Source organism: Rhinoderma darwinii, chromosome 3 (assembly GCF_050947455.1).
Source record: "Rhinoderma darwinii isolate aRhiDar2 chromosome 3, aRhiDar2.hap1, whole genome shotgun sequence".
NCBI lineage: Eukaryota > Metazoa > Chordata > Amphibia > Anura > Rhinodermatidae > Rhinoderma > Rhinoderma darwinii.
In genome coordinates, this window is record NC_134689.1 from 81209390 (window position 1) to 81227853 (window position 18464).

At 41.9% G+C, this 18464-nt stretch overlaps 1 protein-coding gene across 11 annotated transcripts in view; it reads right to left on the reverse strand.

Moving 5' to 3' along the window:
* TENM2 (teneurin transmembrane protein 2) overlaps positions 1-18464 on the reverse strand; it is a 2339501-nt gene that overhangs the window by 85370 nt on the left and 2235667 nt on the right. For all 11 annotated transcript variants that reach the window (XM_075856427.1, XM_075856426.1, XM_075856423.1 and 8 more), the window contains one exon: positions 3200-3410. In XM_075856427.1, the coding sequence (XP_075712542.1) occupies positions 3200-3410 (211 nt within the window). The remainder of the gene's footprint in view (positions 1-3199; positions 3411-18464) is intronic.

An 18464-nucleotide genomic window follows, 5' to 3' on the forward strand; every position in this document is an offset into this window, starting at 1 on the left:
TGGCAATAAACTATGATACATTTATAATAATATTCAAATTCCCTATGGGATACTTCACTGTGTTCTTTGTTTCTAACCAAATGTTATCACATACATATCTATCAATCACATAAACCATCAGTACATCTGTATTGTCCAGTAATTTGGCCAATAGAAAAAATGGTGGATAGCATATTGCTATGTACAGTATAGGGATTCACCCACCTAGATGGACTGTATAGACTTTCTATGTATTATGTTCACTGCAGGTCTACTTACAAGAAAATTATTTTACACTAGATGCCCATACTAGTCCACTATTATTATGTAATTGGCTTCAAAATGAATTGTTCCCTTGTCCAATAACGATTATGTTGAAACTGTCTATCTGGTAGAGGACCGGTGGGATTTCCTGTAGGCAACCTGGAGGCATCACAATGAGGCTATCTCTGCAATATGTTGAAATGAACTGCAATGCGGAACAGCAGAATATATATAATTTGGTCACCCATGAGTAGCCAAACTGAATTATTACTCTTTCATAAAGCTGTAAAACTGGCCTGCTTTTGACTGTGTTTTATACTACATTTCATTAAAATACTGTAAATTTAAACCAGAGATGAATAGCTATATCTCAATGATGTATGTAACATGGATATGTATCAAATATTATATGTAACCGTCTATGACAAAAAATACACCCTAATTGCTCTCCTTTTCTGGCTCGTTCCAGATTATGGACTCAAAAGAACAGGAGCCCTTGTAACTTTAGCATAACTTTACTTGCTGAATAGTTTTCACTGGACCTCCCGATGTGGATATCGAAGGACTATTACCACTAATACCAGTTAATATACAACATTCTGTATGCTGACCTGCAAAGTATTTCTAGAAACTAGCTGCGATTGGCTAATAAATCAATAATGGCTTCTCTCTTCAATGGAGAATTGACTAAATGTTCTATACATTGTGAGATGAATATCTTCAGGAAGTATCTTCTCTATAATTGAACCTTTGAGTCAGAGACAACATGTTTAAAACACTTCTATTTTTCTTTTTACGTCAATTTTGTTTCCAGGTATTTTAACTAGTCTTGGTTAATGTTAGGGTGCTCATAGATGTAGAGATGTGCCCCATGATCCACCCAGCCTTCTGATATTTCTCTCCACTGGGACGCCATTGTAATAGAGACACCCGTACATTGAAAAGTATTTACAAGATGGGAATGATTTATCATGTAAAAACTTTGCCCAATGTTGGAAACATTTGAATTGCTGAACGGGTGTTGTTACTCTTCAGATAGCAGTTAGAAAATTAGTTCCAACAAGTTCCCATTAGTTTAAAACAATCATTTTGGTACTATGGAAATTATTATAATTTTGTCTGCTAAAACAAAATAGTAGTGGTGTTAGGAATTGACGCGCTACTTTGTCTCTTTTCGGCTTTGCCGTGCTTCCTTTGAAGGCTGACCAAGCAAACGGAGCCAACTGGAGTTGAACTGGTATTGCGGTTTTCCTAGCACCTCTGCCATTTTATATTAGTGAACAGCGGGGGTCACAGCAATCGGACATCAATAGAGATTTGCCGCTAAGGTATATCTTGAGACAATACTAATTATTGTTTAGTGTTAGATCGCTGATGATTATCATTGTATCTGTAGCTGCCACAAGCTCACATGTTAAGATTATGATCATTGCCTGAATGGACAGAGAATTTACGCAAATAAAGAAGTGAGAATATCAGGATTTTGTACTGACAGATCTCAGAGTGGATCTTACACACTTATTATTGATATTTATTCACGCACAACATTTTGGTCGATTGTGTTATATTATGACAGTGTCCAGTTCTAATAGTGTTGTAAATAGGATTTTTTGACAGGTACATGCCTTATTGGTTATGCTTTTGTGGCTACCATAATCATGTTTTTTTACGGTACAATGTTTTAGGCAAATAAAGTTTTACATTTTTCCTGAAACTTTTTCATTAGACCTGTATTTTTTTTGGGCTTCACTGTAACCTGTCAGGGTGGCTGGATCAGTGTTACGCCTCATTTCACTTAATTCTGAATGTCAGTCTAGAATACTATAATATTGTGGGGGAATACAAAACTATACAGCACAACGTATTTCGGTCTGTACTGTTCTATGCAGGTGCCATATAATGCACTATATTTCCTTCTAGAAGCACTGAAAACAGAGAGCCTATTGTGCAATAGAGTGTATTATAAGGCACGCAATGGAATATGCTGTGTAGTAAAAAATAGGCAGTGCATGCAAGGGAAAAGTTGGTGCAGAATTTCAAAGGTGTGAACATCTTCATAGAATAACATTGGCTGTGTTCTGCACCTACTCCATTTGGACGGAGTACCGAGCCAACACATAAAGTGTGAATAAGGCTTTAGGCATATTGGAAAATGCAGGTGTGTCTACTACATATTCTGTAATGTGATATTGGAAAAACTAGAACAATAATGCTCCTCATTTAATCAGTTCAGGAAATATTTCAGTTACTAGAACTAGATGAATATGACGTACAGTATAATCTTTCTTTACTTGATTAATACTGAACGCAAATGAGCTTGAAAAATTAAGATTTTAATCCCTTAAGAACGCAGCCTTTTTTGGTCTTCAGGACGCTGCGATTTTTTTGTTTTTTCACCGTCACATTCCAACAGCAATAATTTTTTTATTTTTCAGTACATTTAGTCGTATGAGAGCTTGTTTTTTGGAGGATGAGTTGAGATGATTTCTAAGGCAAAATTTGGTGTACTGCTAATGTGTTGCATAATTTTAAGAATTTTTGGGGCGGCTAGTGAAAAAACAGCAGGAAGGGCCTAATTTTTGTGTTAAGATGGTAGAGCTGGGGGCCTTTGTTAGGCCCCTGTCTGATATAGAAACCCACAGGCACCCATCGCACCGTCATCTCCGTTCCCAGCCATTAAAGCAAGGTGTCAGCTGTTTAATACAGCCAGCACCAGCAAGTGACACAATCTGTACCTACACCATGACTATGACGTACATTTACGTAATTTCTTGAGAACTGTATAGTTCCTATTACGTAAATGTAGGTCATAAGGCAGGAAGGGGTTAAAAAACCTTGGATATACAGCAACTACAATCTTGAGGTTTTTTTTGAAGGTAGATATCACAGCTGCTAAAGGATTCTTCTTTTAACTTATATGATCCTGTAAATCTGTATTAATCTTTCTATTTTGTACCTGCTGTTGAAAGGATTTTCTCCAGGAATGATGTGCGTGCTGTCTTTTCCTACCAGAAGTTTGATTCGATCATAAAAAGACTTTACTGCTGGTGAGCCTGACTGGCTTTGCTGGATGATATCAAGAGGGTCACGTGATCCACGGCAAAGTAAACTCGACTGACAAGTTGTTTGCAGACAACAGTCCGGGTCCAGGCAGTCCACAAGCCCATCTAAAAGAATCAAATAGAAGTGAATAAATATCAGCAACTTAAACAGATATACATAAAAATTAAGTGACAGCACTGCAGAGCAGGATACGAAAAGATTTCTTCCAGCTCGCCAGTTGTTAACCATTTCTAGCTACCTGGGAGTCTTAACTTTGTCACGAATAAAAACTCGCGGAGTAAGACATTTCCATAAATACAGCAAATATTTCTCTAACTCCCTTTAGCTTCTAGATGTTGAACCAGGCTTATTTAATGTGAATTGTAGCGCAGAATAAAAATACATCGTTGCCCAAGTGCTAACTCATCATACATAAAAAAAAAATGGCTGATAGTTGTTAGCCTCATATTTAGACCGACATGGCATTGGTGCATCAGTTTTTTAATTATATAAACTGCAGTAGAATATAGAGAAACTAAAACAACCAAACTAATATGGACTCTGGGTTGTTGCATGGCCCAGACGGCCATACTTTCTCTGAAAACAATAACAGAGTAAACCAGGAGAGTGCCACATACAATGTTAGTGGAAAATATAGTACAAAAAATACTCATATATGGACAGTGAAGTCAGTAGCTCCTCCTGGAGCGGAATCCCCTGCCAGAGCGTTGCCGTCCTTGTGGCCGGGGATTCCGCTCATAGAGGGAATCCCTGACGTCACTGTCCATAAATGAAACAGAAAGTATAGTATGTATACTGTCATTCTAATCATAACATGTGTCTCTATTTAGTAGTTCGAGTTCACATGGTTATATTTTACAGAATAGGTTGTTGGTCTAACTGACTTCTTGATACCTCAATAACCCTTGCAAACTGACTATAACACTGGCCAGGCACATGGGATCTCCTCCAACACCCTCAAAAACATGCATTCTCGGAACAGCCGAGTGAGAATGTTTATTGCCATGAGGAGAGGGAGATAATCAACTGCTTAACACTTATTTCCTGAGACGAGAATGGATGGCATGTTGTGATACAATCCTTGTTTCAACAATTTTAGACAGCCCCTATACAGAGTAGATTGTCTAATGTATATGGCCAGTATAACATATGAATTGCAACTGCAAAGAAGCTCATTAAGTGAGACAAAGTAAGAAAAATATCGGTAAACATTGGCAAGCCTGATTGTTGGTGATTTCCAGCTAGCAATGGGAGATTATTTTCATATACTGTAAACAAACTAAAACAGAAATAAAAACAGTAAAATTTTTAATTTGCGATAAATGATAAAGGTGCTAGATCTTTCACCAGACGTCTATGTAGTCAATGTTAATCATAGGAAGAGCACCACTTTAATACCTTCAGCATTACCAATACTTGGGAACACGAACACTTTCTGAGAAAGCTACACTTAAGGCGTTTTTACACGGGTCAATTATCAGGCATACGAGAATTCATATGAATGCTTGTTCTAGATCATTGCCCTGTGTAGACAGGGCAACGATGAGCGGCTGATCGTATAGTTTATGCAGCATTAAATATTATAGTTTTCGGTAGCACATTTTCCCGTGTAAACAGGTAGATGTGCTGCCGACATGATGTAGTAGTAACCATCGCTCGTCCCCATACATAACCAAGCATTGCTCCTTGATGTCTCGTTGATCGGTGCTTGTTTACACGGCCCATATAAGAGATTCTACTTTTAACTTGAATTTGGTTCTCTATCAATACAATTCTTATCTTACTCACAGTGGCATCACAGTTTCTATAAAGGGAACAGCCTTACAAATCCTCCACGGTCTTTTGGAAATTGGTTAAAAATGTATAACATTCTGAACCTGATTCTTAAAGCTCATCTTTCATTACAGGTTGTTCATTCAAGGGCATACTGACCAAAAGCATGTGGATGCTCTGATGTGCAAAAAGAAGGCAAGATTTTTTTGTAACTAATCATATAAATGTGAAATCAATGACACCACGATATTGTTACAATGTCTGGCAAATTAGGTCCTTCTTAAGGTAATGAAATACATAAGTGATTCTGTTCAGCTATTTGCCTATGGATGATACAGAATGACACAGAGGAATTGAGCCCATTTCTAAGAAGGCTACTGACAACCAATCTGGTAGTGGTAGATTTTATCTTACCAGGCTAATGCTGCTTTCCCACAAGTCTTTGTACTCTGGGATTTAAAGCTACCGAGAGACACAATGCAGCTACGAATAAGGCACACAAGTCATGTATCCGGAAAATAAATATATTCTTATTCCAGATTTGTAGTGTTATATTTACAAAACTCTCCAAATAATATTTATATGTAATGTTTATATACAGTATATCTAGAGCGAAAGCCATTCTTTCCAAAGTTTGGTTCACACACCTTAATGACCGAACTCGGCTCCATAAGATGTAATTGTCTCCTTTTTGAACACATATATGTTCCATTACACTTTTTATGTCTATTAATACGTGTGAACCTATTATTCCCAGATGACCTCATAACAGCAGCATGATAATGGGCTTCTACAGGCAAGCACTTTTTGAAGACACTGAACTTTAAATTGGCACACCAATCTCCCAGTGGCCTGTCAGTCAGGAGAATCACATCATTGTGCCAGTGAGCCCCTTTGGATATAGTCTGACATTGCAATCTCCACTAAATTACCCTGTCACTGCCAATCTTACAGTTATCTTGCAAACAATCAAGTAGGCAATCAAACTGCTCAGAATTGCCAGTTCAGGACCTGGGAGGTTAGTATGTCTCCATTCAATACCAGTAAAAAAAAATATCATTCTTTTGACATTGGATGAGAGACATATATTTATTTCACATTTCCTTTATAGCAAAGGGTAGCACTTTATAACATCAGGACATACCCTTCAAGACCACCGTGACTTTGTTCCCTCAGTGTCACAGAACATTATGTATATAACATATATATCAGAGGCAATTCATAAAGTGTGAATGGAATATTGGGAGCGTGTCACCACTCATTACAAATATATAATACAGTGGCTATCCTAGGTATGTTCACTGACATTAATGGCTTTCTCCAGTTCCCAGATGATCTTCAGGTAGATAGATTCATTCACACTTTAAAGTGGCTTAGACTCTAATACAAACACAAAGGAACGTCAAAATTCCCATACCATGTATTCATTTGCTTACATATTAAACGTTAAATAGAGTCTCTGTTTTCCACTGAACCCCTGTAGATCACATAGATCACAGACTGTATCATCTGTGTGCCAGTTTTATCAGTACAAATTGCTGTTACAGCCCCTCCAGAATATCTTCCTAAAGACAATAACTCTCGTGGAGGTAAGACAAAGCACCACATGAACTGACATTCAATAAATCAAGAAAGAAGCAGAATGTTGGAACGGCCACATGTAATGCAACACTGTCTGGCCAAAAGCCAGAGCAGCAGTAAAGTCATCAAAGCTGGTAACTACTGAATAGTAAAGTTGCAATACCACATTTCCACCACAAGGTTGCCTTTGTGAGCCTTAAAACAGCACCATAAAAATGAAGGAATGAGAGGGAATTGCCAGCACAAGAAGCCGACCTTTTGCTCCAATGTGTATACTAATGTCAAAAGTGACTAGACTATAAGAGATATAATCATAAATGTCATCATTGTATCTGAGGCCAAAGGCAGGTTGTACAACTTGAATTGCATGATGCGCATTTCAAGTAACTCAACTTTTCAATGCTTTAATCACACTTTCTTTCAAGTGAATGGGAAATGTTGTGTGCCTACCATAGTACCAATTCACTTCTATTGTAGGGCGCCTGCACCTGATGTCATGGGATAAAACTTCCACTGGTGTAGATTTCCGCTATAATTTACACCAGTTTCTGTGATAATTTATAAAGAAACTAATTAGCATAAATCTAAAATTGTTTATAACTTGGTCAAAAATGATCGTTTTTCAAAATAAAAACCACTGTTGTTACCTACATTACAGCACCGATCAGATTATGTAGAAGATAGGGCACTTATAATCTGGTGACAGAGGCTCTTTAACCCCTTAAGGACGCAGCCTAGTTTGGGCCTTAAGGCTCAGAGCCCATTTTTCAAATCTGACATATTTCACTTTATGTGGTAATAACGTCGGAATGCTTAAACCTATCCAAGCGATTCTGAGATTGTTTTCTCGTGACACTTTGGGCTTCATGTTCGTGGTAAAATTTGGTCGATATATTCAGTGTTTATTGGTGAAAAATTGCAAAATTTAGAGAAAATTTTGAAAAAATTGCATTTTTCAGAATTTAAATGCATCTGCTTGTAAAACAGACGGTTATACCACCCAAAATAGTTACTAGTTCACATTTCCCATATGTCTACTTTAGATTGGCATCGTTTTTTTAACATTCTTTTATTTTTCTTGGACGTTACAAGGCTTAGAACATAAACAGCAATTTCTCATATTTTTAAGAAAATTTCAAAAGCCTTTTTTTTAAGGTACCTCTTGAGTTCTGAAGTGGCTTTGAGGGGCCTATGTATTAGAAACCCCCATAAAACACCCCATTTTAAAAACTAGACCCCTCAAAGTATTCAAAACAGCATTTAGAAAGTTTTTTAACCCTTCAGGCATTTCACAGGAATTAAAGCAATGTGGAGGTGAAATTTGCAAATTTCATTTTTCTTGCTGAATTTCAATATTATTCCATTTTTTTCTGTAACACAGAAGATTTTACCAGAGAAATACTACTAAATATGTATTGTCCAGATTCTGCAGTTTTTAGAAATGTCCCACATGTGGCTCTAGTGCGCTCGTGGAATAAAACACAAGCCTCAGAAACAAAGGAGCACCTAGTGCATTTTGAGGCCTCTTTTTTATTAGAATATATTTTAGGCAGCATGCCAGGTTTGAAGAGGTGTTGAGGTATGAAAGCAATGGAAACCCACCAGAAGTGACCCCATTTTGGAAACTAGACCCCTCAAGGAATTCATTTATGGTTGTTGTTATCATTTTGACCACACCGTTTTTTCACAGCACCTATTTGAATTGGGCTGTGAATTAAAAAAATGATATTTTTTTCCATTAAGATGTAATTTTTGTTCAAAATTTCTTATTTTCACAAGGAATAAAACACCCCATTTTGTTGCCCAATTTGTCCTGAGTGCGGCAATACCCCATTTGTGGTGATAAACTGATGTTTGGGCCCATGGCAGGACTCAGAAGGAAAGGACCACCATTTGGCCTACTGGAGCTTTTCTTGTGCTAAGTCATGTATGCAGAAGCCCCTGAGGTACCAGTACAGTTAAAACCCCCGAGAAGTGACCCCATTTTAAAAACTACACCCCTTAAGACATTCATCTAGTGGTGTAGTGAGCATTTTGACCCCACAGTTATTGTGTAAAAGGTAATGCGCAGCAGATGGTGCAAAGTGAGATTTGCAATTTCCTATGCATATATGCCATTTCAGTGTCTGATATATTGTGCCCAGCATGTGCCACTGGAGACATACACCCCATAAATTGTAATGTGGGTTCTCCCGGGTACGGCAATACCCTACATGTGGCTGTTATTAGCTGCCTGGGCACACGACAGGGCTCAGAAGGGAAGGACCACCATTTAGCCTACTGGAGCTTTTCTGGTGCTAAGTCATGTAGGCAGAACCCCTGAGGTACCAGTACAGTTGAAACCCCCGAGAAGTGACCCCATTTTAAAAACTACACCCCTTAAGACATTCATCTAGTGGTGTAGTGAGCATTTTGACCCCACAGTTATTGTGTAAAAGGTAATGCGCAGCAGATGGTGCAAAGTGAGATTTGCAATTTCCTATGCATATATGCCATTTCAGTGTCTGATATATTGTGCCCAGCATGTGCCACTGGAGACATACACCCCATAAATTGTAATGTGGGTTCTCCCGGGTACGGCAATACCCTACATGTGGCTGTTATTAGCTGCCTGGGCACACGACAGGGCTCAGAAGGGAAGGACCACCATTTAGCCTACTGGAGCTTTTCTGGTGCTAAGTCATGTAGGCAGAACCCCTGAGGTACCAGTACAGTTGAAACCCCCGAGAAGTGACCCCATTTTAAAAACTACACCCCTTAAGACATTCATCTAGTGGTGTAGTGAGCATTTTGACCCCACAGTTATTGTGTAAAAGGTAATGCGCAGCAGATGGTGCAAAGTGAGATTTGCAATTTCCTATGCATATATGCCATTTCAGTGTCTGATATATTGTGCCCAGCATGTGCCACTGGAGACATACACCCCATAAATTGTAATGTGGGTTCTCCCGGGTACGGCAATACCCTACATGTGGCTGTTATTAGCTGCCTGGGCACACGACAGGGCTCAGAAGGGAAGGACCACCATTTAGCCTACTGGAGCTTTTCTGGTGCTAAGTCATGTAGGCAGAACCCCTGAGGTACCAGTACAGTTGAAACCCCCGAGAAGTGACCCCATTTTAAAAACTACACCCCTTAAGACATTCATCTAGTGGTGTAGTGAGCATTTTGACCCCACAGTTATTGTGTAAAAGGTAATGCGCAGCAGATGGTGCAAAGTGAGATTTGCAATTTCCTATGCATATATGCCATTTCAGTGTCTGATATATTGTGCCCAGCATGTGCCACTGGAGACATACACCCCATAAATTGTAATGTGGGTTCTCCCGGGTACGGCAATACCCTACATGTGGCTGTTATTAGCTGCCTGGGCACACGACAGGGCTCAGAAGGGAAGGACCACCATTTAGCCTACTGGAGCTTTTCTGGTGCTAAGTCATGTAGGCAGAACCCCTGAGGTACCAGTACAGTTGAAACCCCCGAGAAGTGACCCCATTTTAAAAACTACACCCCTTAAGACATTCATCTAGTGGTGTAGTGAGCATTTTGACCCCACAGTTATTGTGTAAAAGGTAATGCGCAGCAGATGGTGCAAAGTGAGATTTGCAATTTCCTATGCATATATGCCATTTCAGTGTCTGATATATTGTGCCCAGCATGTGCCACTGGAGACATACACCCCATAAATTGTAATGTGGGTTCTCCCGGGTACGGCAATACCCTACATGTGGCTGTTATTAGCTGCCTGGGCACACGACAGGGCTCAGAAGGGAAGGACCACCATTTAGCCTACTGGAGCTTTTCTGGTGCTAAGTCATGTAGGCAGAACCCCTGAGGTACCAGTACAGTTGAAACCCCCGAGAAGTGACCCCATTTTAAAAACTACACCCCTTAAGACATTCATCTAGTGGTGTAGTGAGCATTTTGACCCCACAGTTATTGTGTAAAAGGTAATGCGCAGCAGATGGTGCAAAGTGAGATTTGCAATTTCCTATGCATATATGCCATTTCAGTGTCTGATATATTGTGCCCAGCATGTGCCACTGGAGACATACACCCCATAAATTGTAATGTGGGTTCTCCCGGGTACGGCAATACCCTACATGTGGCTGTTATTAGCTGCCTGGGCACACGACAGGGCTCAGAAGGGAAGGACCACCATTTAGCCTACTGGAGCTTTTCTGGTGCTAAGTCATGTAGGCAGAACCCCTGAGGTACCAGTACAGTTGAAACCCCCGAGAAGTGACCCCATTTTAAAAACTACACCCCTTAAGACATTCATCTAGTGGTGTAGTGAGCATTTTGACCCCACAGTTATTGTGTAAAAGGTAATGCGCAGCAGATGGTGCAAAGTGAGATTTGCAATTTCCTATGCATATATGCCATTTCAGTGTCTGATATATTGTGCCCAGCATGTGCCACTGGAGACATACACCCCATAAATTGTAATGTGGGTTCTCCCGGGTACGGCAATACCCTACATGTGGCTGTTATTAGCTGCCTGGGCACACGACAGGGCTCAGAAGGGAAGGACCACCATTTAGCCTACTGGAGCTTTTCTGGTGCTAAGTCATGTAGGCAGAACCCCTGAGGTACCAGTACAGTTGAAACCCCCGAGAAGTGACCCCATTTTAAAAACTACACCCCTTAAGACATTCATCTAGTGGTGTAGTGAGCATTTTGACCCCACAGTTATTGTGTAAAAGGTAATGCGCAGCAGATGGTGCAAAGTGAGATTTGCAATTTCCTATGCATATATGCCATTTCAGTGTCTGATATATTGTGCCCAGCATGTGCCACTGGAGACATACACCCCATAAATTGTAATGTGGGTTCTCCCGGGTACGGCAATACCCTACATGTGGCTGTTATTAGCTGCCTGGGCACACGACAGGGCTCAGAAGGGAAGGACCACCATTTAGCCTACTGGAGCTTTTCTGGTGCTAAGTCATGTAGGCAGAACCCCTGAGGTACCAGTACAGTTGAAACCCCCGAGAAGTGACCCCATTTTAAAAACTACACCCCTTAAGACATTCATCTAGTGGTGTAGTGAGCATTTTGACCCCACAGTTATTGTGTAAAAGGTAATGCGCAGCAGATGGTGCAAAGTGAGATTTGCAATTTCCTATGCATATATGCCATTTCAGTGTCTGATATATTGTGCCCAGCATGTGCCACTGGAGACATACACCCCATAAATTGTAATGTGGGTTCTCCCGGGTACGGCAATACCCTACATGTGGCTGTTATTAGCTGCCTGGGCACACGACAGGGCTCAGAAGGGAAGGACCACCATTTAGCCTACTGGAGCTTTTCTGGTGCTAAGTCATGTAGGCAGAACCCCTGAGGTACCAGTACAGTTGAAACCCCCGAGAAGTGACCCCATTTTAAAAACTACACCCCTTAAGACATTCATCTAGTGGTGTAGTGAGCATTTTGACCCCACAGTTATTGTGTAAAAGGTAATGCGCAGCAGATGGTGCAAAGTGAGATTTGCAATTTCCTATGCATATATGCCATTTCAGTGTCTGATATATTGTGCCCAGCATGTGCCACTGGAGACATACACCCCATAAATTGTAATGTGGGTTCTCCCGGGTACGGCAATACCCTACATGTGGCTGTTATTAGCTGCCTGGGCACACGACAGGGCTCAGAAGGGAAGGACCACCATTTAGCCTACTGGAGCTTTTCTGGTGCTAAGTCATGTAGGCAGAACCCCTGAGGTACCAGTACAGTTGAAACCCCCGAGAAGTGACCCCATTTTAAAAACTACACCCCTTAAGACATTCATCTAGTGGTGTAGTGAGCATTTTGACCCCACAGTTATTGTGTAAAAGGTAATGCGCAGCAGATGGTGCAAAGTGAGATTTGCAATTTCCTATGCATATATGCCATTTCAGTGTCTGATATATTGTGCCCAGCATGTGCCACTGGAGACATACACCCCATAAATTGTAATGTGGGTTCTCCCGGGTACGGCAATACCCTACATGTGGCTGTTATTAGCTGCCTGGGCACACGACAGGGCTCAGAAGGGAAGGACCACCATTTAGCCTACTGGAGCTTTTCTGGTGCTAAGTCATGTAGGCAGAACCCCTGAGGTACCAGTACAGTTGAAACCCCCGAGAAGTGACCCCATTTTAAAAACTACACCCCTTAAGACATTCATCTAGTGGTGTAGTGAGCATTTTGACCCCACAGTTATTGTGTAAAAGGTAATGCGCAGCAGATGGTGCAAAGTGAGATTTGCAATTTCCTATGCATATATGCCATTTCAGTGTCTGATATATTGTGCCCAGCATGTGCCACTGGAGACATACACCCCATAAATTGTAATGTGGGTTCTCCCGGGTACGGCAATACCCTACATGTGGCTGTTATTAGCTGCCTGGGCACACGACAGGGCTCAGAAGGGAAGGACCACCATTTAGCCTACTGGAGCTTTTCTGGTGCTAAGTCATGTAGGCAGAACCCCTGAGGTACCAGTACAGTTGAAACCCCCGAGAAGTGACCCCATTTTAAAAACTACACCCCTTAAGACATTCATCTAGTGGTGTAGTGAGCATTTTGACCCCACAGTTATTGTGTAAAAGGTAATGCGCAGCAGATGGTGCAAAGTGAGATTTGCAATTTCCTATGCATATATGCCATTTCAGTGTCTGATATATTGTGCCCAGCATGTGCCACTGGAGACATACACCCCATAAATTGTAATGTGGGTTCTCCCGGGTACGGCAATACCCTACATGTGGCTGTTATTAGCTGCCTGGGCACACGACAGGGCTCAGAAGGGAAGGACCACCATTTAGCCTACTGGAGCTTTTCTGGTGCTAAGTCATGTAGGCAGAACCCCTGAGGTACCAGTACAGTTGAAACCCCCGAGAAGTGACCCCATTTTAAAAACTACACCCCTTAAGACATTCATCTAGTGGTGTAGTGAGCATTTTGACCCCACAGTTATTGTGTAAAAGGTAATGCGCAGCAGATGGTGCAAAGTGAGATTTGCAATTTCCTATGCATATATGCCATTTCAGTGTCTGATATATTGTGCCCAGCATGTGCCACTGGAGACATACACCCCATAAATTGTAATGTGGGTTCTCCCGGGTACGGCAATACCCTACATGTGGCTGTTATTAGCTGCCTGGGCACACGACAGGGCTCAGAAGGGAAAGATGAGGGGGATAAGCTGTGCGGAGTGCATCAGGGTAAATTAAAAATCAATGGATGTATGGTAAATTTTAAAACAATCTTTCATACAGAGCCCTGGTTTTTCGGGACACGTGTCGCATTGGTATGTTGTGTCCTTCCTTATCCCCCTCTTATAGCACACTTTGCACCTCTTTTGACTTTTTCCCTTCTTGCCAGTTTGGGGAACTTCTCCTGGAAAGTGTTGCCCTGGTACGATGCGTGTGGCCTCGCTTCCAGAAGTACTGGGTGCCCCTCCTTCCTGGTCGCCAAAAATTAGGTTCTTTATAACCACCTCTTGAAATTCCAGGAAAGTTCCCCTCTGGCCTGCACATCGACGTAGCACGTACGCATTGTACAATGCCATCTGTATGATGTGCACGGCCAGCTTCTTATACCACACCCTCGATTTCCGCGTAGCGCTGTAGGGCTTCAGGACTTGATCTGACAAGTCCACCCCTCCCATGTACCTATTGTAGTCCAGGATGCAATCTGGTTTGGGGGTCTCTGTACTGGTACCTCGTACAGGTACATGGGTACTGGTGTGGCCATGTATTGTTGTCAATACAAGGACATCTCTCTTGTCCTTGTACTTGACACACAATATGTTGCTACTAGAATGTGCCCTGCTCTCACCCCTTCTGAGTGTTTGCCCAAGCAGTGTTTTAGGGAGGCCTCTAAGATTTTTTCTAGCAGTGCCGCATGCCGCAGTCCTTCTGGAAGCGAGGCACTTGAAGAGCGGGACGCTGGTATAAAAATTATCCAGGTAGAGGTGGTAACCCTGGTCCAGCAGTGGGTGCACCAAATCCCACACAATTTTTGCGTTAATTCCCAGTAAGGGGGGGCATTCTGGGGGCTGAATACTGCTGTCCTTCCCTTCATATATCCTGAATTTATATGTATACCCTGATGCACTCTCGCACAGCTTATACAACTTCACGCCATACCTTGCCCTCTTACTTGGCAGGTATTGGCGGAATTGAAGCCTCCCTTTAAAATGTACCAGGGACTCATCAATGGAAATACACTTCTCGGGGGTGTATGCTTGGGCAAACCGGGCACTGAAATGGTCTAATAGGGGTCTCAGTTTATATAAACGGTCAAAACTGGGGTCATCTCGGGGTGGGCACTGCTCATTATCGGCATAATGTAGGAAGCGAAGTATTGCCTCATAACGCATCCTGGACATGGCCATACGGTACATCGGGGTGTGGTATAGGATGTCCGTGCTCCAGTAGGTCCTAATGGATGGCTTTTTTAGAAGCCCCATGTTCAAGAGCAGTCCCCAGAACTTGCCCAACTCTGCTGCGTTTACAGGAGTCCACCTCTGGGATTGGGCATAAAATGAGTTGGGGTTCTTGGTGATATACTGTTGGGCATATAAATTAGTCTGGGTGACCATTAGCTCTATAAAGTTATCAGTGAAGAAGAACTTGAAAAAGTCCATCTCACTGAACCCTGCCGTGTTAAATTTGATGCCTGGGCTGCCCGTGTACTCAGGGATTTGGGGTTCATAATGGTCTGGTGTGGGTGTCCAAATGGGGTCACTTCGCTCAGGGGTATCACTTGTTGTGGGGTCACTTCTCTCAGGGATTTCTACTATGGTGGTGGTCCTGGGGCGTCTCCTAGGGGGTCCCTCCTCTTCATCGCTGGATGAGGAGGTAGACAAATAAAATACTGTATCGCCATCCGACGAGTCTGTGTCGGAGGCCAGAAATGCATACGCCTCTTCAGCAGTAAATGTCCGTTGGGACATGCTTGTTGTGCGAAGACAAAATTTATATACTGCAAAAAAATAAATCCCTAACTGGGAGCAATAGGATAGCACAACTAGCACAAATGTGTGTTTTGTTTTTAGAGAGCAAGTGGACTTCCCTGACACTAAAGCTAACTAGGGCGAGGGTTCCTAACACTAAACCTAACTAAATTTTATGTGGACTTCCCTAACGCTAAACCTAACTACGGCGACGATTCCCTGACACTAAACCTATCTAGATTATGTCAAGCTTCCCTGACACTAAACCTAACTACGGTGACGGGTGCCTGACACTAAACCTATCTAATTATTCCGAGCTTCCCTGACGCTAAACCTAACTACGGTGATGGATCCCTAACGCTAAGCCTATCTACGGTGACCGATTCCTGACGCTAAATTCCCTGACACTATACCTAACTACGCTTTTTGACGGTTCCCTGACACTAACTAACCCTAATACTAAACTAACCAGTTAAATTTTCAAAATTGGCTAAACTAACTATTTTTTTTTGTTTCTTTTTTTTCTTTTTATATTTTTTTTTTTGTTTTATGTTTTATATAGAAAAAAATGAAAAAAAAATCCCCAGGGACCAAGAAATGTGGTCCTGAAGACTGAAAAGTGGTCAGTGATAGGAGATCACTGACCAAAAAACGTGGGTAGAACTCAAAGAGGAAGGGAACAGGAGTGGGTAGTGGATGGGGTGGTGGGAAGCAAAAAAAACGTTGTTTTAGAAACTTTTTTTCACTTTTTTTCACTTCTTTTCTCTCTGACTCTCTGCTCACAACCGATCTCAACGCCTCGCTAACTCCAACAGGGCGTTCAGGGCGGTTGCAGCAGGATGTGAGGTCAGAGAGAGGAAGTGACGAGAATGATCGCTGCTATTGGCTAGTTACTCACTGACTAGCCAATAGCGGCGATCGGCGAGGCGGGACCATAGTAAATGGTCCCGGCCCATTATGCTGTGATAGCATGCTGTCAGAAACAGCAGCTATCACAGCTCAGGAACGCCGGGCTCGAGCACTGCTGTGCTGAATGAGACCGATCGCTGCTATTGGCTAGTTACTCACTGACTAGCCAATAGCGGCGATCGGCGAGGCGGGACCATAGTAAATGGTCCCGTCCCATTATGCCGTGATAGCCTGCTGTCAGAAACAGCAGCTATCACAGCGCATGAACGCGCCGGGCGCGCGCACCGCTGTTCTAACTGCAAGACGTACTATTACGGCATGGAGCGCGAACGATAGAGCTGCCATGACGTAATAGTACGTCAAGGAGCGGGAAGGGGCTAATACTAAACTAACCAGTTAAATTTTCAAAATTGGCTAAACTAACTATTTTTTTTTGTTTCTTTTTTTTCTTTTTATATTTTTTTTTTTGTTTTATGTTTTATATAGAAAAAAATGAAAAAAAAATCCCCAGGGACCAAGAAATGTGGTCCTGAAGACTGAAAAGTGGTCAGTGATAGGAGATCACTGACCAAAAAACGTGGGTAGAACTCAAAGAGGAAGGGAACAGGAGTGGGTAGTGGATGGGGTGGTGGGAAGCAAAAAAAACGTTGTTTTAGAAACTTTTTTTCACTTTTTTTCACTTCTTTTCTCTCTGACTCTCTGCTCACAACCGATCTCAACGCCTCGCTAACTCCAACAGGGCGTTCAGGGCGGTTGCAGCAGGATGTGAGGTCAGAGAGAGGAAGTGACGAGAATGATCGCTGCTATTGGCTAGTTACTCACTGACTAGCCAATAGCGGCGATCGGCGAGGCGGGACCATAGTAAATGGTCCCGGCCCATTATGCTGTGATAGCATGCTGTCAGAAACAGCAGCTATCACAGCTCAGGAACGCCGGGCTCGAGCACTGCTGTGCTGAATGAGACCGATCGCTGCTATTGGCTAGTTACTCACTGACTAGCCAATAGCGGCGATCGGCGAGGCGGGACCATAGTAAATGGTCCCGTCCCATTATGCCGTGATAGCCTGCTGTCAGAAACAGCAGCTATCACAGCGCATGAACGCGCCGGGCGCGCGCACCGCTGTTCTAACTGCAAGACGTACTATTACGGCATGGAGCGCGAACGATAGAGCTGCCATGACGTAATAGTACGTCAAGGAGCGGGAAGGGGTTAAGACCTTTTTTTGGTGGTGTTTTTTATTTCGTGACTTTTTCTACATGCTTTTTTCCTGGCATTTTTGAAGTCCTATAAAGAAGCCTATGAAAAAATTGCCTAAAAAATGCCATACCATGAGCATGCTGTGATTTGGGGGAAAAAAAAAAAGCCACTAACCCCAAAAACACCACAATCCAAAATGCTTTGCATGTAGGCATTCCCATGTTTTACTATAGACTTTACATTATCATCTGCCTGGTGCATTTCTGGGCGGAAAAAACGAAATGCAAAAAACAAAATGTTGCTAAAAACGCCACTGAATGCACGAGTAAACGTTGTGTGTGAATTCGGGCTTATAACATTAATTAAGAATGCGATATATTCTTCTAATGTTCTATCTTCCTATTCATTCTTAAAAGTCAAACATTGGGTTAACATGTTTCACTGAGGAGAGAAAAGTATTATTTTCTCATTTTTCTTGTTATTTAAGGAACGATGCACTATAATTTTAGCAAGCCACATGTAACTTGCAAAATATTCTCATGAAGTGCTGTTCAGCTTTTTTTAAACACAAAATAATTCATGATATTCGTTGGTCGATGAAAAGCAGCATAAAGAATCTTATGATAATTATAGCTTTTACTGGAATCCACTAAGATTTTGGTCGGTTATACAATTAAACTAAAATACGAAATCAAGAGAAATTCAGCAAGGGGTAATTTAAAAATGTGCATAACAATCTTCCTATTTCCA